Below are 26,821 nucleotides of genomic sequence, written 5' to 3' on the forward strand. Positions count from 1 at the left end.
TCCATTGCTCACTGCGTCGTCCTCAACTGAAGTTGAACCCTCTTTGTAGTCCTCCAGGTTTCTGTTCCGTAGGTAGGTACCGGTAATATGCAGCTGTTATATACCTTCCTCTTAAGTGATGGTGGCATTCTACCATTCAAAATTTGAGAATGCTTGCGGAATGTGCTCCACCTTATTCCTATTCTTCTAGTTACTTCAGTCTCGTGGTTCGGCTCCGCGGTTACTGTGCCTGCCCTAAGTAGACGTACTATTTTACAACTTCCAGTGCACTGGTACCTATCTCGAAGCGCTGTTCTCTTCCGAGTTGTTTCAAATTACTTTCATTTTCTGCAGATCTTTAAGACCTGCCTTTCTGCTCTCCTTGTATAATTATTAACATTGAAATGCTATTTGTCATTGAATTACTCAACAATACAATGCCATCCGCGAAGCGCAGGTTACTAATGTACTCTCTGTTAACTCGTATTCATAAATTTTCCCATTCTAGGCCTCGGAAAACTTCCTGTAAGCACGTGGTAAATAGCATTAGGAAGATCATATCCCTTTGTCTTACACCCTTCTTTCTTGCTATTCTGTTGCATTCTTTGTAGAACACTATGGTGGTAGTTGATCCACTGTAAACTTCTTCCAGAATGTTTATTTATGCTTTGTCGACGCCCTGATTCCGCCATGTCTGCATGACTGCTGATATCTCTGCTGAATAAAATGCCTTCCCGTACAATCTATGAATGCTGTGTATAGTGGTTGGGTGTATTCTGAGCATTTTTCTGTCATATGATTGATAGTATGAATGTGGTCGATTGTTGAGTAGCCTGTATGAAATCTTGCTTAATCCTTTGGTTGATTGAATTATAATGATGCGTTAAATAGGTTATCAATTACTTTTGTGAATGGCCCTTATATGACGGAGGGCAAAGTTGAATATTAACGCTGTGCAATGACTACCAGACACTGACTTCTTAAAATCTCAAAGTGACAAGGGCACTTTTCTAGGGACAGCAATTTTCCCATTTGCCTCAACCGCCTGTTTCCGCTAATGAAAAAAAAATATACTATTTACCTAGCGTCGTAATTGCTGTGTCTACTCATATTAAGATTTATTTCACCACAGAAAATCGTGAAGTCAGTGAGTAAATATTCTGTTTTCCGTAACGCCTTTCCTAGAACACCTTCTATATGTGGTATGGACGTATGCGTATATGAAGGTGTAAATATCAATCATGTTGATTACTACAACGTAACACATCATTTGTCACGTGTTATTGGCGAGCACAATGTTACAACCTTCATATTGTGACTGTGCATTGCTTCCGATCTTGGAGGCAATGTACAACCACATTATTGAAAAATGGTTTCGGTTGGGGCATGAGCAGGAGCAGGAAAGAGAACCTCTACTTAATCCTGAGATTATCGAACATTTTCTACTGACATGTCGCCGTTTAAAAAATCAAAGGAATAAATGTTTTGTAGTTTTATTCTGAAAACAAGAATTTTCACTTTGTACTCCGAATATTTTCTCCTTTGGGGCTGCTTCATTGGAATTCAGCTACAGGAACGTCTGTGGTACCCTCTGCGAATTCCTGTGTGACAAAAGGAGATTACCTAGCAGATTCATTGATTATTATTTCTCTTCTTTTCTTTTATGTGTCAAAAATTACCATATGCTGTTAAGAACAATGTGATCCTTTTTCCTTTTACCCCGAACAGACCTTCAACGGGCACTGACATAGAATGTCGCGCCCGTGATAGCCTGCGGGGTTGATTCCTTTGAAGATGGTTATACAGTCTGCAAAATATCGTCAGCGAATAAGGTATTTTAAATTAATTCATCCAGGCAAGCCGTTGTGGCGCCAAAGAGCCACTATAGCGACCATGCATGCAATGAATTAGAGTACCTGTATACGTACCGCGTGCCAAGCATCGATCACCATGAATCAGTTTCCGCGACACCTGTTGCCCAGACCATAAAAATCATATGTCACAAGCGCTGAGAAGTGCTATCGGTAAACGTCGTGCCCGAAGTCCGCTGACCGTTGAGTGGTAGATGAAGCAAGAAACAGTTTCTGCTGTTAGTTCTTGCGAAGGCTCCGCTACGCCAGCGACTGTGGCTCAGCGTTACCGTGGCCTCTCTTTATGGAGACGCTGGCACATGATTAGGGGACTAGAGCTACTGTATACGCTCCCTACTGAATGTGCTCCCTTACTGTATATGCTATCTAAATGTATATGCCACCTAAAGGTAGCATACATAGTAACTCTATGCTGGACGCCCCCCTCCCCCCCCAAAAAAAATAAAAGCATTGCATCAGCTTTGGTACATATTATTTACAATAATCACCATATTATAGTGCAACATACTGTCGGCGCAGCTCAATAGTTGAACTTATTCGTTCATTTCGCTGAGAATATACATTGATATATGAAGCAGAAATCGTACGTCGGAAAACAGAAGCATTTTTGTATTACTTTGTCAAGGGGAATTATATTGCACTGTTCATAGAAAAAGAACAAAACTTTATTAGCGAGAAGACTTCGTTGCCGCTAAAAGAGGGCAGCGCCGCGTGGTCGGGTCCCTATTCCAAGGCACCGCTGGCTCTCGCCATCCTTTCAGCCCTCTTGACCAGCTTCCGCTGGTCCTCAAGGGCTTGGCTGGACAGCATTGCCTCCCACACCTCTCTGCTCTTCTTCTCTTCGTGTTCTTCGGTGTGTGCCGTACATTCTCACGTGATGTGGTAGAGCGTGGGTGTGCTTCGACACCACGGGCTTTCTCTGAACGCTGTTCAGTATATAGTACGTATGCAATCTGTGGATGTTTATGTATGTGTTAGTTTGGAGTTGGCGTATATATATGACTTCTCGAAAATATGAGTGGCGCGAGCTAGATATCTCGTACACCAATATCTCGCTATTCAATCGATCAATCAATCAATCAATTAATTAATCAATTTTTCTTAGGACAATGAAGGGAGGACAAGTAAAGAAAGCAAGAGCCTCACTTGTCTTTCTTCCATGCAAACGCTTATCTGTTAATGTGAAAAATGTAGCAAGCGCGTCAGTCAAGTGAAGCATACAGTAGTGCGTAGAGTTAAGTTTATGGTTTCGCGGGTCAATGTAGGCCTTGCCGAGTTCAAGAGACAGCATTTTCGATCATTTGTATCGTGCGCACATGCACTGGCACACTATACATCGAACTGGGCAAAGTTACATCAGGTCATTGCCGCGTGATTTTTATGCGAACAGGGGAATAACTGGGAGTGCAAACCTACTCCAGTATGTGCCGCTAGTCATGCCACTATACCACACGCATGTCTTCGTTGACGGCTACATGATTGCGTTAACAAGCATGATGTGAAAGATGGAGACATCATATCGTGGATTCTCTGTTAGTGGATTCAGTGAGGCCATAACACCGCAAAGGCAGCAGAGTGGATTGATGTCTGGGTGGATCGAAGAAAACACGAGAGGGCATGGAAAGAAGAAGGTCTGTAGGCGATGCCAGGTGACCTCAGACTGCTTGGGAAGACTGAAGTGGCGGGCTGGATGGGTGTATCGCTCGAGGCGACAGCGCTGGGTATCCCTCAACCTCTTCGACCCACTCCCTACCGAGGAACAATGGGAGGTTCTTCTTTGCAGCACTAACAGGGACATCCAGACACGGATCTTGGAACGAGCGCAAGTCATGATCGAGAGGCACGGCCTGGCAGCCTACTTGGCTTAGCCTCCCTCATCCCTCACCCTTCGGATGAATAAAAGTTGTCACTCACTCACTCACTCACTCACTCACTCACTCACTCACTGTTAGTGAAATGTAGCAAGCGTGGACTTAATAAGAAATGTTTTATCGCTGTCTATCGCATGTAACGAGACGCAGAATCGTTCTCGAAAGTAGAGCCACAGTCGGCATACGTATTGATAATAGCCTACCATCTAATCAAAGGCTCATATAAGCCCGCTTTCCGTGTGTACATCATATCGTCTTATAGATTTATTGCACGTTGCATTGCGCAGCCCGATGCGTCAGACGTCGAGGCTTGCGGTGATTCACTAAATAGGCAATTGGAGTGAAACGGGGGAGCATAACGTTCTACGTGGAGGTCTCGAACATGCACTGTGTAAAAGTTCATGCCGAGGCCTAATGAATCGTACATGATTTCGTTAAACGTGAGGAAGTCGGTCAGGTTTTCAGGTGCACATGAGTCTTACGCGTTGTACGCAGACTCGTTCATGATTTTGGTAAACGTGACGATGTCAGTCAGGTTTTCAGCGATAACTGAGCCCTGCGTGTTGTCCGTCGACTTGTTCATCGTTTCTGTGTGCGTTACGAGATCGGTCAAGTCTTCAGATATAACTGAGCCTTCCGTGTTGTCCGCTGACTTGTTGGTTATTTTGATGAACGTGACAAGATCGGCCAGGTCTTCAGAGATAACTGAGCCTTCCGTGCTGTCCATAGACTCGTTCATGAATTCGGTGAACGTGATAAGGTTGGTCAGCTCATCAAGGATAACTGAGCCTTCCGTGTTGTCCGCTGACTCGTTCATTATCTTGGTGAACGTGACGAGATCGGTCAGGTTTTCAGGGATAACTGAACTTTCAGTGTTGTCCATAGACTCGTTCATGAATTCGGTGAACATGATGAGGTTAGTCAGGTCTTCAGGGATAACTGAGCCTTCCGTGTTGTCCACTGACTCGTTGATTATCTTGGCGAACGTGACAAGATCGGTCAGGTCTTCAGGGATAACTGAGCTTTCCGTGTTGTCCGTAGACTCGTTCATGAATTCGGTGAACGTGACGAGGTCGGTCAGGTCTTCAGGGATAACTGAGCCTTCCGGGCTGTCGGCGGAGTCATTCATTATCTTGGTGTACGTGACGAAATCAGTCACGTCTTCAGTCTCAACTGAACTTTCCATGTTGTCCGTAGACTCGTTCATGAATTCGGTGAACGTGACGAGGTCGGTCAGGTCTTCAGGGATAACTGAGCCTTCCGTGTTGCCCGCTGACTCGTTGATTATCTTCGTGAACGTGACAAGATTGGTCAGGTCTGCAGTGATAACTGAGCCTTCCGCGTTGTTCGTAGACTCGTTCATGAATTTGGTGAACGTGACAAGAGCGGTCAGGTCTTCAGGGATAACTGAGCCTTCCGTGTTGCCCGCTGACTCGTTCATGAATTCGGTGAACGTGACAAAATTGGTCAGGTCTTCAGGGATAACTGAGCCTTCCCTGTTGCCCGCTGACTCGTTGATTATCTTTGTGAACGTGACAAGATCTGTCAGGTCTTCAGGGATAACTGAGCCTTCCGTGTTGTTCGTAGACTCGTTCATGAATTTCGTGAACGTGACAAGATCGGTCAGGTTTTCAGGGATAACTGAGCCTTCCGTGTTGTACGTAGACTCGTTCATGAATTCGGTGAACGTGACAAGCTCGGTCTGGTCTTCGGTGATAACTGAGCCTTCCGTGTTGTCCGCTGACTCGTTGATTATTTTGGTGAACGGAATTATATCGGCCAGGTCTTCAGGGATAACTGAGCCTTCCGTGCTGTCGGCGGAGTCATTAATTATCTTGGTGATCGTGACAAGATCAGTCACGTATTGAGCCTCAACTGAACTTCCCATGTTGCCCGTAGACACGTTCATGAATTCGGTGAACGTGACGAGGTCGGTCAGGTCTTCAGGGATAACTGAGCCTTCCGTGTTGCCCGCTGACTCGTTGATTATCTTCGTGAACGTGACAAGATCGGTCAGGTCTTCAGTGATAACTGAGCCTTCCGCATTCTTCGTAGACTCGTTCATGAATTTGGTGAACGTGACAAGATCGGTCAGGTCTTCAGGGATAACTGAGCCTTCCGTGTTGCCCGCTGACTCGTTCATGAATTCGGTGAACGTGACAAGATCGGTCAGGTCTTCAGGGATAACTGAGCCTTCCGTGTTGCCCGCTGACTCGTTGATTATCTTCGTGAACGTGACAAGATCAGTCAGGTCTTCAGGGATAACTGAGCCTTCCGTGTTGTCCGTAGACTCGTTCATGAATTCGGTGAACGTGACGAGCTCGGTCAGGTCTTCGGTGATAACTGAGCCTTCCGTGTTGTCCGTTGACTCGTTGATTATTTTGGTGAACGTGATAATATCGGTCAGGTCTTTAGGGATAATTGAGCCTTCCGTGTTGTCTGTCGACTCGTTCATTAGCTTGGTGAACGTGACGATGTCAGTGTGGTCTTCCGTAATAACTGAGCCATGCGTGTTGTCGGCGGAGTCATTCATTATTTTGGTGAACGTGACAAGATCGGTGAAATCTTCAACGATAACTGAGCCATACGTGTTGTCTGAAGACTCATTCATAATTTTGGTGTACGTTACGAGCTCAGGTTTGTTTTCAGCGATAATTGAGCTTTCCGTGTTGTCTATTGGCTCTCTCATGATCTCGGTGAACGTCACGAGATCGGTTCGATATTCAGCGGTACCTGAGCTTTCCGTGTTGTCTGCTGACTCGTTCATGATTTTGGTGAACGTTACGAGGTCTGCCTGGTCTTCAGTGATAACTGAGCCTTCTGTGCTGTTCGTGGACTCTCTCATGATATTGGTGAACGTGACGAGGTCTGTCTGGTCTTCAGCAGTAGCTGAGCCTTCCGTGTCGTGCCCGGACTCGCTCATGATATTGGTGAACGTGACGAGGTCTGTCTGGTCTTCAGTGATAACTGAGCCTTCTGTGCTGTTTGTGGTCTCGCTCATGACATTGGTGAACGTGACGAGGTCTGTCTGGTCTTCAGCAGTAGCTGAGCCTTCCGTGTCGTCCCCGGACTCACTCATGATATTGGTGAACGTGACGAGGTCTGTCTGGTCTTCAGCGATAACTGAGCCTTCCGTGCTGTCCGTGGACTCTCTCATGATACTGGTGAACGTTACGAGGTCTGTGTGGTCTTTAGCAGTAGCTGAGCCTTCCGTGTCGTCCCCGGACTCGTTCATGGTTGCGGTGAACGTAACGAGTTCGGTTACGTCTTCAGTTATAACTGAGCCTTTCGTGTTGTCCGCAGACTCAGTGATTATCCTGGTGAACGTGATGAGATTGGTCTCGTCTTCAGAGGTCACTGAGACTTCCTTGTTGTCTGATGACTCGTTCATAGTTCTAGTGAACGTGACGACATCGGTGAGCTCTTCCGCGCTTACCGTGAGGTTTAACTGCATGATCGGGTGCGTGGTATCATCGTGCGGTGTCGTGTCGTTCTCTGCGTCGGGAGTAACGACGATCGATAAGGCACTGACCTTGCTGTCTTCGGCGAACATGAAGAAGACGTGTAGCAGGAGGCCCACGAGCAGCACCGCGCACACGGTGAGAAGACACACGAGAATGGCCAAGGCGGGTATGCCCTTGCAGGGGCCAAACTTTTGAAGCAGTCCCTTGTTACCGTTTTTGGTTAGGACAGTGGACTCATTCGTAGTGCTCGCGTTTATGGCCATGCTTGCACAGGGCCTCACGATGCAGAGCACGAAAGCCGCAGTTCTCAAACCGCGGCGGAGGCAGTTCTGCAAGGAGACTGGAGCTGAGCTGCCCTTCTAGGTCGTGGAAAGAGAACGTAAAGGTTGCGTTGAGGTCGCCTTCTCCGCGGGCCACCTTCTTACGTCGCGGAGGGAATGAAATAATGGCTACGTGCAATCTTGATCTTCTTTTTCTTCTTCTTGTCTAATGGCGGTGAGGAGATGCCGTGGCGCACCATGTGAAATCATTTGTGTGACATGAAGGGTTGGATTCCTACACCTGCCCCCTCCTACTCAGTTAACAGCTACTTTCTCGCATTATTTTACAGCAGAGCTGTCGTGCTCGACGTTTGCCGAGAGTTGTAGATGATGATGATGATTCCACAGCCATGGCTCGTACCCGCTCAGGGAGATCGCCAAGAATCGATTACTTAATTCAGTAAGGTTTTTTTTATATTCAATATCGAAACCACCCACCGGAGAAAAAAAAAGAAAGGAAAAAGAAAAGACACCCTGGGAAGAATGAAAGGAGTGCAATAGTTGTTTGTCACTCGTTCAGATCAGACAATCATTCATTTATCTTGAATAGGAGTTAGCGTGGTTAAACAGAGCTCCTGTTTATGTTGGAATATTTTTGCAGGAATATTAATCACGCAATTAAAAGCTTAATTCTCTTACTTTCGTTAAGGTACTTGCAAACTGCATAAAAAACGTTCTCGTGGCTGAAGCCGAGATCGGAAGCACGGAAGGAAAGTATATTTTCTATTGTGAAGTTCAGCCCCAGGCTAGCGAATGGGAGGACTAAGAGTGTTTTTTATCGCGACGTGATAAAAAATAGTGCTCTATTGTTTCTGATTCTGAACAAAAGTTGTATAGCGGTGATATCGCCAGACCAGCCTTTGAAAAATATTATCTTTTTCCTGACATCCACACATGGCACATGCAAGGTGGCCCGTGAAGCCGATGAGATGGTGAATTCTTCCCATAATATTTGTTTTATATAAGTCTTAGGTCCACTAGGCAAATAATCACAGCTTTGACGTGTAAATTACTAATAATGAAATATGTAATGTGCACCGAATTTAGAAAAACATAATAATCATGAAGCGGCAAGCGCTACTTTTGTCCTCTTTCTCTTCTGCGTTTGTCGCTTACGTGTACAACCCAGAAGAGTTTTTTTGTCGTGTACAACCCAGAAGAGTTTTTTTGTTTTCATGAAATGCAATAACCCAGAGAGGCGAGATAACATTCACACACAGAGAGAAGGAAATGAAGATAGAATGAAAAAGAAATAGCGATATTGTTGGCAGGAAATATTCTTGGGCTTGCGAGGTGTGAATCCATGTGCCCACGATGCGAAGGAGGGCGCCGTAACCCGTCAGCTATCCAGGCATGCTAGCAGAGCAAACTGTATCCCTGTAGAATATAGTAAGAAGCGCCAAATAATATCAGAATTGTACCACTGCACACAAATGTAGACTCATTTGAAATGTTATTAGATGCGAAGCAGCTCTTTGATGACTCATGTGGTTAACGCCGTACAAACGCGCCGAAACGCGTTCCCTCGCTGCACGTGTTGAAGGGGTGCCAAGTAGTTCTCGCCGCAGCTGCGCGTTGACGTCATGCGCCGCTCGCACGCTTCTCTGATGCTTTTCTCGCAGGCACGCGCTGACGACACTCGCTTCCTCACCCGCAGCACGCTCACCGCAGCACTCACAGCTGCCGGCTCCTCCTACCGCTCGCAACAAACTTCTTTCTCGCTTCACCCTCTCCACCGCCCACAACCCTCGACCGCACGTCTACTGGAAACGCTGTTTCGGATAGTTTACGTGCGAAGAAACTTACACGAAACCCAACCCGCCTCCTTTGTCATTGCGTTTCAAACAAACGGTTACTAGAGTAAACGCTACACCGAGTTTCGCTCCAAGTCGCTTTTCCAGCACCCGCGTCTACACCCGTGTGCACCGCTGCTGCTTTACATCCCATCTGGGGAGCTATTCTCGCGGTGTCCGATCCTTGAACATGTACAATTGGCCTCCTCTGATTGGCTGGAGTGCGCCGCCTGTTCCCGGTCTTGCCCCGCCGCGGTAGGCTAGTGGCTAAGGTACTCGGCTGCTGACCCGCAGGCCGCGGGATGGAATCCCGGCTGCGGCGACAGCATTTCCGATGGAGGCGGAAATGTTTTAGGCCCGTGTGCTCAGATTTGGCCGCACATTAAAGAACCTCAAGTGGTCTAAATTTCCGAAGCCTTCCACTACGGCGTCTCTCACAATCACATGGTGGTTTTGGGACGTTAAACCCCACATTATCTATCTATCTATCTATCTATCTATCTATCTATCTATCTATCTATCTATCTATCTATCTATCTATCTATCTATCTATCTATCTATCTATCTATCTATCTATCTATCTATCTATCTATCTATCTATCTATCTATCTATCTATCTATCTATCTATCTATCTATCTATCTATCTATCTATCTATCTATCTATCTATCTATCTATCTATCTATCTATCTATCTATCTATCTATCTATCTATCTATCTATCTATCTATCTATCTATCTATCTATCTATCTATCTATCTATCTATCTATCTATCTGTTCCCGGTCTTTCTTCCGCAACGTCATTTTGACGCCACGCAGCTTTGACAAATCTATATACAAACTAAAATGACGGAATGCGTTTCGCCACGACGAATGCTGCCCCAGATATTCGCTTTTGAACGCACATCTCGGAGGCCGTGCATAGTATTATCACGTTAGCCTTTGAATTAGGTTTAATGAGGCCGCCCGCCTGACCTCCCTAAAAGGACTGTACGCACTCCCTGAATCGTTCTTCAAACTCCTCAACACATTCATACGTACGGTCAGACTTGTCAAGTTCGTTTTATAGTCTCGTTACTCTACATTTCATTCACTTTTACGGTGAGAATGTGCTGGCAGGTTCGATGCGCCGACATGGTCAAGCGGGCCATGACGTCACCGTTTTTTTTTCTAACTGAAAGAGCTCCGGCGAATCGGACATGTCCAAGAATCGGACACCGTGTGAATAAATCCCCAGTGTTCTCTTCGAAGAGATGGTTAATAATTTTATTCAAACAGGCGCAGTATGCAAATATTTTTTTATTCGAAGCTACTTTTTAAAACCACGTCACAATAAAGAATTCATCAATTTCGATCACAAAAGTTTCAAGAACGAAAAACAACTGTACGTGCTTTGTGCCTTTGTAATTTAGGGTCTTGCAGAGGGAAAAATCATTTTTGGCAGTGATTAAATCTCTACACTATACATCATACACATTAGGATAGACCTTGGAAAACGGCTTTACAGAAATGTCATGTTTCATTGGCTTCTAAGTGCTTATTTGGTGTTGTGACGAAATGCTTGAATACGTTATATATATACGTAATTCCATTTTCTATTCTACTCATTAATGACAAGGCATGCAGCTGTGGTGTACGGCTTTCAAGCCAGCATACTCTCCCGTTATTGAACTAATAAGCGACAAAACTACAGTCAAGATGGTGCCTTGTGCATGTGATATTGTACGAAGGTTTTCAACTGATCTAAGAACGCTATCATGTTGTATTGAAGGAGAATGGAGCTTCGCTTGAATGCAAGCTTTCTGTGAGCAAACACACTTAGCTATATGCTGCATGAACAACACTATATATACTGCTACTGTGATGAGGGTCTTTCTTAGACGGTGAGCGCGCGCAAATCACGGCCAGTTGCCGACCATGACGACGTGTCCCCGTCGCTTGCCTTGCGCCGGCTCCTCTGCGGCTGCTGTTCCACCCCAGCAGGGTTGGTAAAAGGGAAAGGGTGGAGCCGGATTCACGTACAAGGGCCGACGGCCGAACTGGCCGAACGCTGGATAGCAGTCACTGATGACGTGGCCTCCTGGACCTACTGTGGTCCAGACAGCCTCATCAGCACGCTTCCAGCCGTGTCGCAGGCTGATAAAAGGGCGAGTCTGCAAAGAAAAGAATTCTATCCTCAAAAATGTGCTGGCGACGAGTCGCCATGACATTACACGAACTCCTGACGTTACGATAGCATCAAGTACTTCAAAAGTTTGGGTGCATCTCATCAAACATGTGGGCGAGTATTATCAAGACTTCAACTTCTATTCGTGACACTCATACTAGCCCCCGTATTAGCAAGTGCTAGAGGGCTGAAACCTTTCCGTCCCCTTTGTCGAGTGAGCCACAGCGCCTCGCCTGAACTACGGAAGGCACTGTGCATCATGATATATTATAGCCATATGGCAGTGTGGAGCACTGCCCTAGTTTCTAGAGACACTATACGTATACAACGCGCTTTACTTATTGCTATAAGCGTTCTTCTCAGTATAAAAGCCCCCGTAGCCTTAGCTACTCTTTTCGCTGGGTTGGTAGATTATAGATGATCCACAGAGTTGGAGCTAGACATCACTGCCTCCCATTGCTTAAATATCGGATAAAATCATGGACTCAACTTACGACACACACAAAACAATTAGAGGACAATTAATCTTCGCCTTTAAGAGTTCAACGCGATAGCGAAATTCATCCCCTAGTGCGCCCTTCAACCGCTAAGTGCATACTTATTAATATGTTGTGTTACGTACACACACACGCACGCGCACACACACGCACACAGTAGATCGTACCAGCGTGCGCACGTGAATGGTACATACATGTTTTTGATCTAAAGCAAGAGTCACATGGCCTCCAAAACACACGCCGTGCGCTCGCCATCTCGGAGGCCATAAAGAGTCTCACAATGCTTCAAAGATAGCAGCACACAATCTAGCGTTTGCTGTTTGCTTTATCAACGCCCCTGGAAAAGGCTAATATATTTTCCGCTAGATGTACATAGTTGTCCATTTTTATAGCTGTTTGAAAGTTCCTGTGTGTTTTTAGTGGCGGTGACTGCACTATCCCGACATTTTCGACGTAATTTGAGGCTCCCAAAATGGGCCTACAAATCACCGAACGGGCTCGTTTTCCTCGTGAAACCTGTCGAACGAAATGCGTCAAAGGAGCCCTGAAACACCTTTTCAAGTAACCATAAAATGAGTTCACTATAAGAGCTTATTGCCTCACAAATTCATTGCTGCAAAAACTTTAAGAATCCATCCAGTGCGAGTGGAGTTACAAAGGTTTGCGCATGCTGCGATTGCATGATCTCTTCTCTCGACCCGACGGAAGCGCTGGAAGCTAAGCAGGGAGAGGTGGCAGGGCCAAAGAAACTCCCGCGCCTCGTCACCTTGGACACTTCTTTTTTCTTCGAATGCGCTGGTTTTTCAGTGTGATCGAGTGCGCACGCGTGGACACGTAGCGGCCTCCCACAGCGATTTGTAACTTGATTTTTTGGTCATAGGCACAAAGACGATTTTTCGCTCACAACCAACGGGGTTGACACCGACGGCGGGATTTCTGCGACACGAGATTTCTAACGCTATCGCGTTAAAATAACACTAATGCACTGGACAAGCTTTTTTCAGTGCTTGACATTATGAACCAGTGAGTAGAGCTACGAAATATTTGTTAAACTCCCGTTGCTGCTTGCTGGGAAGGCAGAAATGTGTGAGATGTAGTGTCCTTGGGCATGTCAATACCATATGTTGGAGCGTTGCGCATTCCTCGCCGTGTAAGCGTTGTTAAGAATAGAATGCCATATGCGCATCCATGGTACAGATTCAAGGGTCGATGAGAGTTTGTGGTTTGCGCATCGTAGTGTGATTGGCTGTTGCGTTACACAAGCGTGCGGCGATGGTAATTTTAACAACACTGCGTATTTAAATCATGACATGAATATTATTAGCTCCCTCCTGCTCACCAAAAATCTCACAGTGTCACTCGCTACTGTATTCAACGAAAGATCACAGCATATACACGGAGTGCATGATGATGAGTGGGGCGAAGCGTCCATCACTCCGTCCGTGCTTACGTCCGTCCAAGCGTCCGTTCGTCTGTGCGTCACTCATGCGTGCATCCATGCGTCCTTCCATCCGACCGCGCATCTGTCTGTCAGTCTATTCGTGCGTCTGTTCATCCGTCCGTCCATCTAGTGAATACTCCAAGTACCACTATCTCGCATCTTTTCATCATATATTCATCATATAAAAGTACCGCCATCCAGTGGACATTCCAAGGACTAAACGAGAGGTGGCACGGCCGCACTAGAGGAGCGGCACATGCGCACTTTCATGGCCTGCGCTTAGTCTCTAGTTTCCACCTCTCACCGCGGCTATTGTTCACGGCACTTCGGCCCGACCTTCGCTATACCTTGCTAAAACCAATGACGTTGCGCACAGCGAGTTTAACATGGCTACCCTTTCTGGTCAGATAGTGCTCAAAGCGCGTACTTCTGATACTAGTTTTTTTTTTAGTAAGCATCAACTTCAAGGCAAATTTTATTGGAGATTAAGTCACCAATACTCGTCTATGCAGGTTATTTCAAGAGAAGAAACAACTATCTATTTATGAGTAACGCGCGCGGGCTTCCTCCTCAATCCAAATGAGTGCGCGCGTGCCGCTCCTCTAGTCCAGCCATGGAGGTGGCTACCTACTACTACGACGACTACTACACACATCGCGGACGCACGACCCACGGCTTAGGGATCTACGCCCCCCCCCCCCCCCCCCCCAAATGTACACCATCTCCCGCCCAAGAAGACCATGACGTGATGCGACGCTGCACGGGGGGGGGGGGGGGGTGCACACCACGCAAGAGGGGGCCTGCGATAAACGGCTACGAACAACGCAGACGCGCTATGTGTCACGGAAATGCGGAACGCGTTTCCACGGAGGGCGTATGAGAGGAGAGAGAGGGCAGTGGAGGTGTGGATGCCGCACTGCTGAGGAGGCGTTTCGTTGCCCTCGCCGGCGACTCAAACGAGAGGGTGAGAGTTGGGGAGGAGCAAGAGTGGAAGAGGAGTTCATGCTAGCACATAAGTGGTCGCGCCACACACCGGTTTGAGCGTAAGTCACTTCGCATGTAGAAATGGCCATGGTTAGACCTAACAGCAGTAATAGAATTTCTTAGCAAAGTATTATGCCATACCTTGTTGTCGTCGGGAATCCACCAACCGTTGTCATGGCCCGAGGTCGTCCCCGAAGGCATCAGCATCCGTGCTCTGCGTCTAGAGCGAGCCCAGTGCGCGACGAACTCTACGGGCACTGTCATCAAGGAGATGGCGGTGCCGAGCAGCAGCAGAAGGAAGGCGCTCTCCATTTCGGACAGGCCGATGGGCTTAGACAGGCCACGCGTGTCCTCTCCGTAGTTGCGGAAGCACTCGTGCGGTTTTTCGCGGTGATTCTTTAGCAGGAAATGTAGGTTGCCCGAAGTCCGCAGCAGGTAGAAACTGCGTGAAATCGGGTCGAGCAGAGCTTAGTGATGTGCGCGCCACTGGAGTTGAACCCGGTGCCTGTGGGTCCTTGAGAAGAACCCATCATGATCACTCCAGATCTTTCTTTTTTGCAGATTAGCCCATCATATAACATGTTTTACTCATACTGAAAAGTGAAGTTCGCATTTGGCGCCCAGCTCTTAATAGACCCTTTCACTGTTTACAAATACATACCCTTGATGGCATGCGGTTTCGTCTACTGATGTGCCTTAGTATAACATTGGTGGGCAAGAAGAGATTTAGAAAACAGCTCGCTCAATTTCTACGCTTTCCTCGATTCAAGTGATTCTTCTTTTGAGCTACATAAAAATGAGAAGAGATTCCTTTGAACTTTACACACGCTTATTTTATCTGAAAAACAAAAAAGAGACTTTCCTTACCCTTGAAAAAAAAAACTTGAGGACGTGCTTTTAGTTTCCAAGTTATGACCTGGTGAATGAGGTGACCGGAAGTTGTTACGGGTACAACGCTTGCAATCTTGAAACCACTAATAGCATTTTGCACGTCACTTCAAAGGTGATTGACCATGACCCGCCGCGATTGTCTAGTGGCTAATGTACTCGGCTGCTGAGCCGCAGGTCACGGGATCGAATCGCCGCTGCGGCGGCGGCGTTTCCTATAGAGCCGGAAATGGTGTAGGCCCGTGTGCTCAGATTTGGGTGCACGTTTAAGAACCCCAGGTGGTCAAAATTTTTGGAGCCCTCCGCTACGGCGTCTCTCATAATCACATGGTGGTTTTGGGACGTTAAACCCCATATATCATCATCATCATCAAAGGTGATTTACCTGCCCAGCAACTTGGGTGACCACTTCTGGTTTTGCATTGATCGTCCATGATTGGTCGTTTCTGCTAGCATCCATGTGATGGTGGTGACTGTGAGTTGTGATGATAACATTGATTGATTGATAGGTGGGATTTAACGTCCCAAAACTACGATATGTGTATGAGAGATGCCTCAGTGGAGGGCTTGGGAATTTCAACCACCTGGGGATCTTTAACGTGCAGTCAAACTGAGCACACGGGCCTATACTGCATTTTAGCCTCCATCGAAAATGCAGCCGCCACAGACGGGCTTTAATCCCGTGACCTGCGGGTGAATGTAACATTAAAAGGTAGGTTTTGAACGGCGCACAAGTAGTGACGCGGTACAGCAAGTTAAAGCTGCAAGAAACCCACTTGAATGTGTGGAGAAGCGCGTTTACCGGGATGGTATAAAGATAACTAAACATAAGTGAGAATTTATGAAGCGTGGAAACTTGGGCAAGTTGTTAGGACATAACTGAATGTAGGAACAGTGCAACCTAGAAGTAGTTACTTTGTAACCGTAGTTACGAAGTAACTACTTCAAGGTTGCACTGTTCCTACATTCAGATAAGTGGGAAGTCTGGAGACCGATAAAAGACAGGCCATTGCTGCCCACGTTTCAGACTATATACGCCAGTGGTCTAGCTGATAACATAGGGCAGTGTTGAGATCGCAGCAACACGTGCATTCGAAGCAGCTTTTTCGGGACCAACTTTCGATACAAAAAAAAAGCTACAAAAAGTTTTGCAGGACGCAGCTAATTATGATCACCATGTTCTGATCATTTATTCTGTTTTTGTAGCGGCTTCTCTACACTCATCAATGTTTTACGGCTCAGAAAAGTGAGTTGAGCAAGAACTTCCAGGTGAGAACTTTGATGTATTAAAGGGCCACTCACCAGGCGCCATACCGAATTTTAGTTAGTCAGTGGAAGTTGGGTGTTCGATGAGGAACGTTCCGACAGAAGAGACGCGGGCGCTTCGCGAAGTGATCGGACGCGACGCTCATCGGCTCCGTCGATTTTCGGCTGGAACCGTGCTCTCTTCAATGTGGCTGCTCTAAAACTTGTGTGACTGCATCTGCCAAGTCAGCAAGATTCTGGGGACACCGATCTCACCCAGGTACGCCCAATTTTCGGCCACTTCGAGCAACTTTGCATCACAACGTAGCGAACGAGCTAAGCCTCACGGCGGCGGCTCCGCCGCTGCTGGATGCGGAGACGCCGCTCGGTCAACTCCTCAACATGGCGCTGCCTGAACTACGTGGCTACGACCCTACGACTCTGTCGTGGTCGTATATCCCGACAAATCCATCAGACGACGGCCCATCCACCATTTCGGCGGAGCAAGCCGACATTTTTCAACTCGTCGAGGATCGGCGTCGCCGCCGAAGAAACGCGGAAGGAGCGTCTGCACTGAAAACTCCTCTCAACAATTCAGCCACTGGAGACGCTCGTGCTCCATCTCCTAAAGCTCCACAAAAGACTTCACCAGTCTCCAAGTGGACGCCGAAACCAACGGTCAGGATGAATCCTGGCGACTACGTGATCGTGCTCAAGCCACGCATCACAGTAGCCCTCAAGGCAGCGTTTCAACAAGGTGAGCTCGGCGCTGCCATTTCCCAACTCATCGAAAGGCAGCACATGAATGACATCAGCATTTCTCCCAATTGGGAGCAAAACATCATCATCTGTGGCACGCAGAATAACGAGGTGGCTCAGAAACTGCTGTCGGACTTTCAAATCAACACCAGCAAAGGACCGCTGCCGCTTCGCGGTCACCTCAAGCTCACCGGTGATGTGTGTCGCGGCGTGATTTCTGTGCACAACCTCGAAACCAGTGCGTCTCTGAAACATAGTGTGCAGTGGCGTGGCGGTGAACTAGTCTATGCGCGCAAGCTGGGGAACTCCAACGTAGCTGTGTTGACTTTCGCGGGAAGGAAGGTTCCGCGTTTCGTCCACTATAACGCAGAACTGACTCCCGTCAGGGAGTACAAGAAGACAGTGCCAGCGTGCTACCGCTGTGGTGCACTGGGGCACCGGGTGGATATCTGTCCCAACCCGGTCACCGAAAGATGCAGCCTTTGTGGCCAAAACGTGGGCGCTGGTCCTGAGGGGATGGCCCCCCACGAATGCAACCCAACGTGCATAGTTTGCGGGGGTCCGCATCTCACCAGCTCCCGCGAATGCACTGAAAAATTCATCAGGCTTCAGCAACCAGGGTCCAGGACATCGGGGACCCCAACAAAACCAAAGCACCGGTCAACTGGCAAAGTGCCAATTCCTGGCAAAGCAGCAACGGCAACGCTACCACCTGGCGCGGCGGAATCTCCAGCTCTCGGCGCTCCATCTGGCAACGCTGCACGCAACCAACCCAAGGTGGGCAGTTGGGTGGAGGTCGCCTCCTCTCCCTCCTCTCTCTCCTCTCCACCTCCTTCTGCCACAAGCACTACCGAAACACAAAAATTCAGGCATGAGCTCGCCCTTTTGCGATCTCAGAATGAAAAACTAGCCAGCGAACTTGACTCGCTCAAAACCAATCTCACTACTAAACCCTCGTTGAGCGACGAAGAGGAAAATATAACAGACAGGGAGATTCCTACTACTGTAGAGAGTCGCGTCGCGGCCCTGGAGACCCAGGTGAATGCAATAGAAACACAATTGGCCGACCTCCCCAAAATTATCCACGACACTATCGCGCGTCATATGGAGACTGTCATCGCACAGGTGACACAAACAGTAACTCACATTATCCAAAAGTGGATACAAGACAATCCACGCGTCCTCAAGCGCGTAGGGCCAATTAGGGACGTTAATCGCCCCTCAAAATTTAACAGAGTGACTCCAGATGAGTCGGACTTTTCTGAAGACTCCAGTACGTCAGCACAGGGTGCTGGTGAATTGAGTAATCTTAACAACACAACCCCACCCTCTATCTCCGAACATGGCCTCCAACCATAGGTCGCGAGCCAGAGCAACTCAGCCGTTGTTACTAACACAGTGGAACTGCAGAGGTCTCAAGAACCACAAGAAGCGGGCTCATTTCCGCCTCTATCTTGAGACCTTTGAGTTCCTTGTTGCCGTGGTTGCCCTTCAGGAACCCGGCTCGGACGTCAAACTCACAAATTACACTACATTTCAACACAACCCGGAGACATGTATACTTGTTCACAAGCAATATACCGCCCAGGAAGTCACACTCCCCACAACACCGCCTTTCCCATACACAATGGTGTCGGTGCTGCCTATAAGGCGATCCGTCCCACCTGTTCATATTTTAAACATTTACTGTCCCCCAAAGCTTAAGAACGTCACGTTCAGCGAAACTTTCACACAAGCTATGCAGGTGGCAGGACGGGACCCCCTCCTGATCGTCGGCGACTTCAATGCCCCAAGCAGGTTATGGGGTTACCCACGAGAGGACACGCGTGGAAGGAAGCTTGCGGAACTTCTTTCTACACTTGGACTCACCCTCCACACTGATCCCGCCAGCCCAACACGTGTAGGCAACTCTGTTCAACGAGATACTTGCCCGGACCTCACAATTACACGCAACATACGCCATGCCGACTGGCTGAACACACAGGACACTCTCGGTAGTGATCATTGTGTATTAAACACAACTGTGTACATGCGTCCCTTAAAACGCCCACTTACACAAGCTCGTATCCCAGACTGGACAACTTTCCGCACCACTCTACCTATTGTAGACCCTCTCCAGTCGGGATACGACACCTGGTCTAAATCACTGACGTCTACACTGAAACAACACGAACAGCTGATACAGCTCACGGAAACTCAAACGGACGTGGACAACCACCTCCTCCATCTTTGGCAGGCCCGCCGCAGCCTCACCAAACGATGGAAAAAACAGAAACATAACAGACGCCTCAAAAAACGCATCCTAGAACTCACGGAGCAAGCTGCGGAATATGCTGCTCAGCTAGCCGACACTAACTGGGTGGACAGGTGCAACACGGCTGCACGCCAGATGTCTGGTCACAACACGTGGCGCCTGTTTCGCGCTCTCATCGATCCAACACAAACACGCACGGAAACTCAACGTCACTTACATAAGGTCATGCACAACTTTACAGGAACGACAACACAGCTGGCAAACACGCTCAGGGACCGATACCTGTGCACCACCAAGGACCCCCGGACGGCCGCATACTCCTACGCAGGCAAAAAGAACACGCAGTTGGACACCCCGTTCCAGCTCCACGACCTCCAGGCGGCCTTACGCAAGATGAAGCGTGGCACAGCACCAGGGCGTGACCAGGTTACGGTCAAACTGTTGGCCAATCTTCCCGACGCAGCCTACGCCACGCTCCTCAAATACATCAATAGCATTTGGGACGGAGAAACTCCTCTCCCTCTTGAATGGAAATCAGCTCTCGTGACCTTCATCCCGAAGGCAGGTAAACCTACTGACGTGGAGAACCTTCGCCCCATCTCCCTCACGTCTTGTGTCGGCAAGCTGATGGAAACGATGGTGCGCGACAGACTCTCCGAGTTTCTAGAAACACAGCACACTTTTGCGGACACCATGTTTGGATTCCGCCCTCAGAAGTCAGCCCAGGATATACTTCTACAGCTTCACCATGACATATTAGATCCTGTTGAATGCCCCCACAATGACAAGGTAGTCCTGGCCTTGGATCTTAAAGGAGCATTCGACAACGTGAAGCATGAGGTAATCCTTGACCACCTCAGTCAGACCAACTGTGGTTATAAAACATTCAATTATGTTAGACAGTTTCTTACAGACCGTCGAGCCTACATACGCATACAAGATGAGGAACATGGGCCTTACGTCATCGGCTCGAGGGGAACTCCTCAAGGCGCGGTCCTCTCTCCTCTCCTATTTAATATAGCCATGCTTCATCTTCCCCCCAAATTGGCTTCTTTACCAGGGATACATCACGCTCTTTACGCGGATGATATCACGATCTGGGCCACGCAAGGTAACCTGGGTCACATGGAGTCATGCCTGCAAGCAGCAGCGACTGTAGTCGACGACTACGCAACCTACTGCGGACTCCAGTGTGCCCCGGCTAAGTCAGAATTTGTGCACGTACGTCCCTCCCCTCAGGACACAACTCAGCTCCATATCAGTCTTCCCTCGGGACCGATCCGTGAGGCCAAGGAGATCCGCGTCCTTGGCCTCTTCATACACCACCAACGCAAGGCCGACACCACAATAGCCAAACTTCGCACGGTGGGAGACCAGGTGGGCCGTATGGTCCGCCGGGTCTCCAACAAGCGGGGCGGATTACGAAGCAGGGATGCAATGCGGCTTGCCCATGCTTTCGTAACGAGTAGAATACTCTACTCGACTCCCTACTTGCACCTACGCAAACACGAGGATGATCAACTCGAGGTCATCCACCATAAAGTTATCAAGCGGGCTCTCGACCTCCCTATCACCACGTCCAACCAGAGACTTCTGGCCCTAGGCGTGGTGAATACCTACCGGGAACTTCGAGAAGCCCACCTCGTTAACCAATACACGCGCCTTGCACAGACCCATTCCGGTCGCCGCCTCTTGGACCGAATACACATCAAACACGATTACTATATTGAGGAAAGGGTGAGAGTGCCAGAACCTTGGAGACGCGCCCTCCGGGTCCGACCCCTTCCCCGCAACATGTCCAAAGAAAACCACAGTGGTCGCCGCCAGGCGCGCGCGGAAGCGTTGCAGCGACACTTTGGTCAAGAGGAACACGTGTGCTACGTGGACGTTGCCGGCCCGCACCATGGGGGGTGGTATACTGCCGCAGTCATACACAACGCAAACACCGTAAACGGGCTCACTTTCAAAGCCTACAGCGCAACACACGCGGAGGAGGTTGCCATTGCTCTGGCTCTCACCTATCCCTCTTCTAAACATATCATCACCGACTCACGAGGGGCCTGTCGGAACTATCAGCTAGGGTGGGCTTCACCGCTTGCTCAGCGCATACTGGAACCTAGCTGCCGATACGTTAATCCAACTCCGCGAAATCTGGTTTGGGCACCCGGTCACCAAGGACTGAGGGGTAACGAACAGGCCGATCAGGCCGCCCGCGCACTCTCTTCCCGGGCTATCTCCCTGTCTTTGGAAGCCTACTCGCAATCAGACAATTCGGCCCTTTCATTCAAAGATATTACCAATTACTACAAGGAGGAGCACCGGCGCTATCCAGACCCTTGTAAGGGACTGCATCGCGCTGACGAGCGCCTCCTTTTAAAACTGTTTACCAATACCGTACTGTGCCCGGCGGTGCTAAAACATTTCAATTCATCCTTTGATGGCACGTGCCAGTTCTGTGGTGAGGTGGCTGACACCTTTCACATCGTCTGGGCGTGCCAGTCTAATCCATCTATCCCCCCCAACCCCAATCCCACGAGAGAGGGCTGGGAGGCGGCCCTGCTCGGCTGTCAAGACCTGAAGGCCCAAGAGGCTCTGGTTCAACGTGCGCGGGCGGCGTTGCTTGCCAATGGAGCCCCGGAATAGGGGTTCCACCTAGTGCTGTGAGGGTAGGAGGCCAATAAGGCCCCAACCCAATCACCTCTCTGTAACCATTTAATGGTTATTAAATGTTTTCACCACCACCACCCACCGACAGAAAATTTTTTCGAATCAATTCATTACGAGCGGAGAAAACAGGTTTTTTGAAGCGGCGCGAAACGACGGTGAGAAGAAGCGAGCTCGAACCCGTTGCCGCTCCTCCACGTAGCCTTCGCAAGCCAAATCTCTTCCCCACCCTCTCCGGCATCCGACCAAAAGGTGACGTGCGCATGACTTGCCCGAACAAGCCCAGCCCCCGTGCACGCGAGCGGCGTTGCTTTGTTGACCAGCGTTATTTTGTGGTCTTATGCCTGTTTCTGCGGGATTGTTTGGAAACGCTGGCTTAGACGTGGTAGAGCAGATGAGCACAATGAGTGCGCGAACGCGTAGGAGCGTTCCACGGCGGTCGTCTGCTCAGTGCGCTGACCGCGGGGACCCGAACGCATGTGAAACGCTGGCACATTAGCCCCGCATCTTGTAGCATTTCACGGGAAAAAAATGTAAGAAAAACGTGCACAATTTTTTGTTGCTTCTCATTATTTATTTCAAGTTTTATTCATCTCTTAAAGCAACAAATGCATAAAATACGCATGTTGTGTTAAATAATTTTTGTTATGTCACGTGGTATACTGTTGACAACGTCAGAGCATAGTCGTATACGTAGAGGACCAACGTGACTGCAGTGCTGTATACGTAGGACCATTCCTACGCCCACGTCATGCCCTCATTCTCTACGCGTGCGCCGGTAGAGGAGAGGGCGAGCAGCTTTCATCTTGAAATTTGACCCATTTCCGCAGCACGTAGTGTTGCAAATTTCGGCAGACGTGATCATGAACGCCGCGTCTACGCATTGCGCTTGTCAGCTCAAAATTGTCGAACCTGGTGAGTGGCCCTTAAAGGCTGAAGGTCATTGAGGTGTGAAGGCATTTCCCTTACTAAATCAAAGCAGCTGGCAGTCAGCGGTAGTCTCACGCCTATATACTTGTCCGCGTTTAATTTTGCGCAGCTTTTACTATGGAACTACGAAAGACTTCATTTCATTACTATTTGCTCAATTCTGCGGGACTTGCAACAACAGTATTTGACAAAGTGACAAAGCAGTGAATGCTAGCAAATCACTTTTGGCGTGATAAACGTACAATGTCTCGGTACATAGTCACGTGACTTTGTGCATTGAAGCAGAAAAAACCAGTATCTATCTGTCTATATATATATATATATATATATATATATATATATATATATATATATATATATATATATATATATATATATATATATATCGGTGTCAGTAACGCGCCTTATATCCAGATGGTAGCGCGCTCTCGACGGGAGACTGAGAGAGAAGGCGGGCGCGCGAGAGAGAGGGATGCGCGCGCAGCTGCAGCGAGCGAGGAGAGCGGAGGAGCGACACCGCTATCAGCGTCGCGTCCGTGGCTTATTCGGTAGAGCGTCGCGCTGCGGCCCGCCAAGTCCTCTTTCTTTTAAAGATAGAGAGAAGACTGCGGACGCCGCCGACGGCGGTGGAGGGTTTGGGGTCGCTTATAAAGTGTATTCACACTTAAAAAAAATAAGAGGGAAAACATCGCTCACTGTCGATTCAAGGCCTGAACGAAAGGGCTCCCGCGTCGAGCGCTGATTCCGATGGTGATGAGCATGATGTCGTCGTTGAAGATAGCGACGCGACAGCGCCGCTTTTGCTGACTTTTGTAATCCGCGATGACAAGCGCTTCCAGCAGCTGTTTGTCCGCTGCAGAATGAAGCCAAATAACGAAGGTTAAGCTCAGGGGAGCACTCATTTACTTAATTAACGCAGTCGAAACCCGCAATAGAGAAACCTCGCAACAGTGAAGTTCTCGCGGCAACGAAATATTTTCCTGTCCCGGTGAACGCTGACAGATTCAATGCATCTAGCACTTCTCGACAGTGAAATGCTGTCTATTCGCGAAATTACAACAACGAAAATGGACGGGAGGTCTCCCCGCACGTTGTCCGTTCGAGCAAGGTCAGCATACTGCTACGCACTTCACTCGAAAAGTCATGCTTAACGCGTAAGCTGCGTAATGTACCCCCCCCCCCCCCCCACCTAAAAAAAGCAAACAGAGAGCAGTTTGGTTAGACTGTTCCCACGTACGCAAGAGAAAGGTGGGACTCACGCTGTTCAATTGCTTTTGTCGTAGCTGTCAAAAATGCGTAGCTTCTTGTAGCCTCACAAAATTATCGACATTGATGCTATAAATGATTATGTTGATCTTAAAATAATTCGCTAATAATTTAACTTGTATGTTCTCGATTACTGAGAAAAATAAACGAGGTACAGTGAGTTTTACCGACTGAAAAATGCGATCAAGTTATCCCAAAATCACCGATGAATACAAATAATTTCGAGTAACTAATTACGTGTGATTGGTCACGTACAGGTCTATACCTGCATATCGCACGGACAAAGTGGACGGTGAACACACTGCCGAGAGTCCTTCAACGACTTACCTATACGTCACGCTTTGGGGAACTCACTTACCTAAAAGTATGGCCTTTCCAGTTGCAACCCTATCGATGATAGTTCTGAGATCAGGCACCGCTGTAGCAGTTACTCCCAGTCGCCGCCGAAGTCTCATGAAGTGCTCATTTGACGATTTCTGCGTTAGGTATAGATGGAACAATGGGGTGAACTGGTATGTAGCAAAGTAAGAAGAAAGAGGTATCTAAAGGTTATGGAGTGAGTGAGTGATTTAAACGAATTGAAGTACATGGATGACGCTTAAACTTCGACTGCGATGCCACAGAGTTGTCAGCCCAAGTTCACATGGCATTCTGATTGATTGATATGTGGGGTTTAACGTTCCAAAGCCACCATATGATATTAGAGATGAAATAGAGTAGTAGAGGGCTCCGGAAATTTTGACCCCCTGGGGTTTTTTGAAGTTCACCCAAATCTTAGCACACGGGCCTACAACATTTCCGCCTCCATAGGAAATGCAGCCGCCACAACCGGGATTCGATCCCGCGACCTGCGGGTAAGCAGCCGAGTACCTTAGCCACTAGACCACCGCGGCGGGGCTCACATGGCATTCTCACTTGTTTGTCACTATTCGCTTCTCTCGTTTGAACCTCGAGGCTCAAACGTGTCGTGAGCCCCGCCGCGGTGGTCTAGTGGCTAAGGTACTCGGCTGCTGACCCGCAGGTCGCGGGATCGAATCCCGGCTGCGGCGGCTGCATTTCCTATGGAGGCGGAAATGTTGTAGGCCCGTGTGCTAAGATTTGGGTGAACTTCAAAGAACCCCAGGTGTTCAACGGAGCCTTCTACTACGGCGTTTTTCATAATCATATGGTGGTTTTGGGACGTTAAACGCCACATATCTATCAAACGTGCCGTGAGAAAAAGAAAGTCTGTGCACGTGACGCTGATTTCTTTTTATTTGTGGTTTTTACTCTTTTTATTTCATTTCTTTAGCTAAATACTGTATGTACTGTATTGTTTATTGTTTTTGTTTTATTTTTTGTGTAAACCTCCACTAAGACTTCATGGTTGTTTTGGGGCACATTAGGGAAATAATAATAATAATAATAATAATAATAATAATAATAATAATAATAATAATAGTAATCTTTATTGTCATCTTGAGTTGTACAAAACAAATAACAGGCCTGTCAAAGTCAGACAGTGGCTTGTAGGACTTGGTCCGGCACATCGGCAGACGGGAGATGACATATATATCGAAAAGCTTGTCATGTAAACAATCAGAAAAAAATACATGTAACTCATTTACACTACATATAAACACAATAACAATCGAGGATCAAATTAGCGAAAGCAATACTACCTAAACATCAGAAATGTGAAGACCAGCATTGAAAAATTTCAAACAGATTATACCCAGTATGCAAGAAACTAGAAAAAAATATAATAATGCAATAACTAATGCAGCATTAAAGAGACCTTAGGCTCTTTCATAATAATAATAATAATAATAATAATAATAATAATAATAATAATAATAATAATAATAATAATAATAATAATAATAATAATAATAATAATAATAATAATAATAATATAATAATAATAATAATAATACTTTCGACCTCTTTCAAGGAATGCAAAGTTTAAAAAAATCTCTTTCACCTGTGCCACTGATGTATAGTGTTTTAACGTTGTCCTCTTACAGTGCTTTTGAACTTCTCGCATGTTAGAACGCTGCGTAGTTTAGGTGTCGGCGTACCATTATCTCCTGGTGCAGACCCGTGCCGTGAGGGATGTAGACGTGTATGTCCTCTCTCGCCACGGCTTCCCGAAAAGAGGAGACGACCCACTGCGGTTCGGGCACCGTGAGGAAAGCGATCAGGTTGCTGCTGTAGTAGGCCATCACGATCACCACGTACAGCCACCAGGCGCACATGACCAGGCGCGAAGAGGTGCCAACCGGCAGGTGCACTCCACCTACAGAGTTTTAATGCGAAGAAGAGAAGCCGTAACCGAATGGTGGAGTCGGCATGAATGGAAAATTAACTGCGGGGCAGTCGAAGAGATTGTCCCCGTCGTTGTGACGCACCTTGCGTTGGCTTCGTGCAGATCTGACATTTTTTGTACA

At 47.8% G+C, this 26,821-nt stretch overlaps 1 protein-coding gene across 1 annotated transcript; it reads right to left on the reverse strand.

Annotated features, from left to right (window-relative positions):
* Positions 1–10,611: 10,611 nt before the first annotated feature.
* Positions 10,612–26,639, reverse strand: LOC119173839 (ionotropic receptor 93a-like). The gene is made up of 5 exons (XM_075894333.1): positions 26,453–26,639; positions 24,751–24,868; positions 23,823–23,979; positions 14,528–14,828; positions 10,612–11,450 (listed from the first exon to the last, which is right to left on the reverse strand). The coding sequence occupies exons 1-5, from the start codon at positions 26,627–26,629 to the stop codon at positions 11,196–11,198; spliced, it is 1,008 nt and encodes a 335-aa protein (XP_075750448.1). The 5' UTR covers positions 26,630–26,639; the 3' UTR covers positions 10,612–11,195.
* Positions 26,640–26,821: the final 182 nt, after the last annotated feature.

Source organism: Rhipicephalus microplus, chromosome 5 (assembly GCF_043290135.1).
Source record: "Rhipicephalus microplus isolate Deutch F79 chromosome 5, USDA_Rmic, whole genome shotgun sequence".
NCBI lineage: Eukaryota > Metazoa > Arthropoda > Arachnida > Ixodida > Ixodidae > Rhipicephalus > Rhipicephalus microplus.

What these genes read in the sequence shown, in the direction of transcription:
- LOC119173839 (XM_075894333.1), bottom strand. Translation starts at nt 26,629, where the DNA reads ATGTGCGCCTGGTGGCTGTACGTGGTGATCGTGATGGCCTACTACAGC. An exon ending in GTCTGCACCAGGAGATAATG is followed by an intron (nt 24,869 to 26,452) that starts GTACGCCGACAC and finishes TACCTAACGCAG; the next exon opens with AAATCGTCAAATGAGCACTT. An exon ending in TGGAAAGGCCATACTTTTAG is followed by an intron (nt 23,980 to 24,750) that starts GTAAGTGAGTTC and finishes TTCATTCTGCAG; the next exon opens with CGGACAAACAGCTGCTGGAA.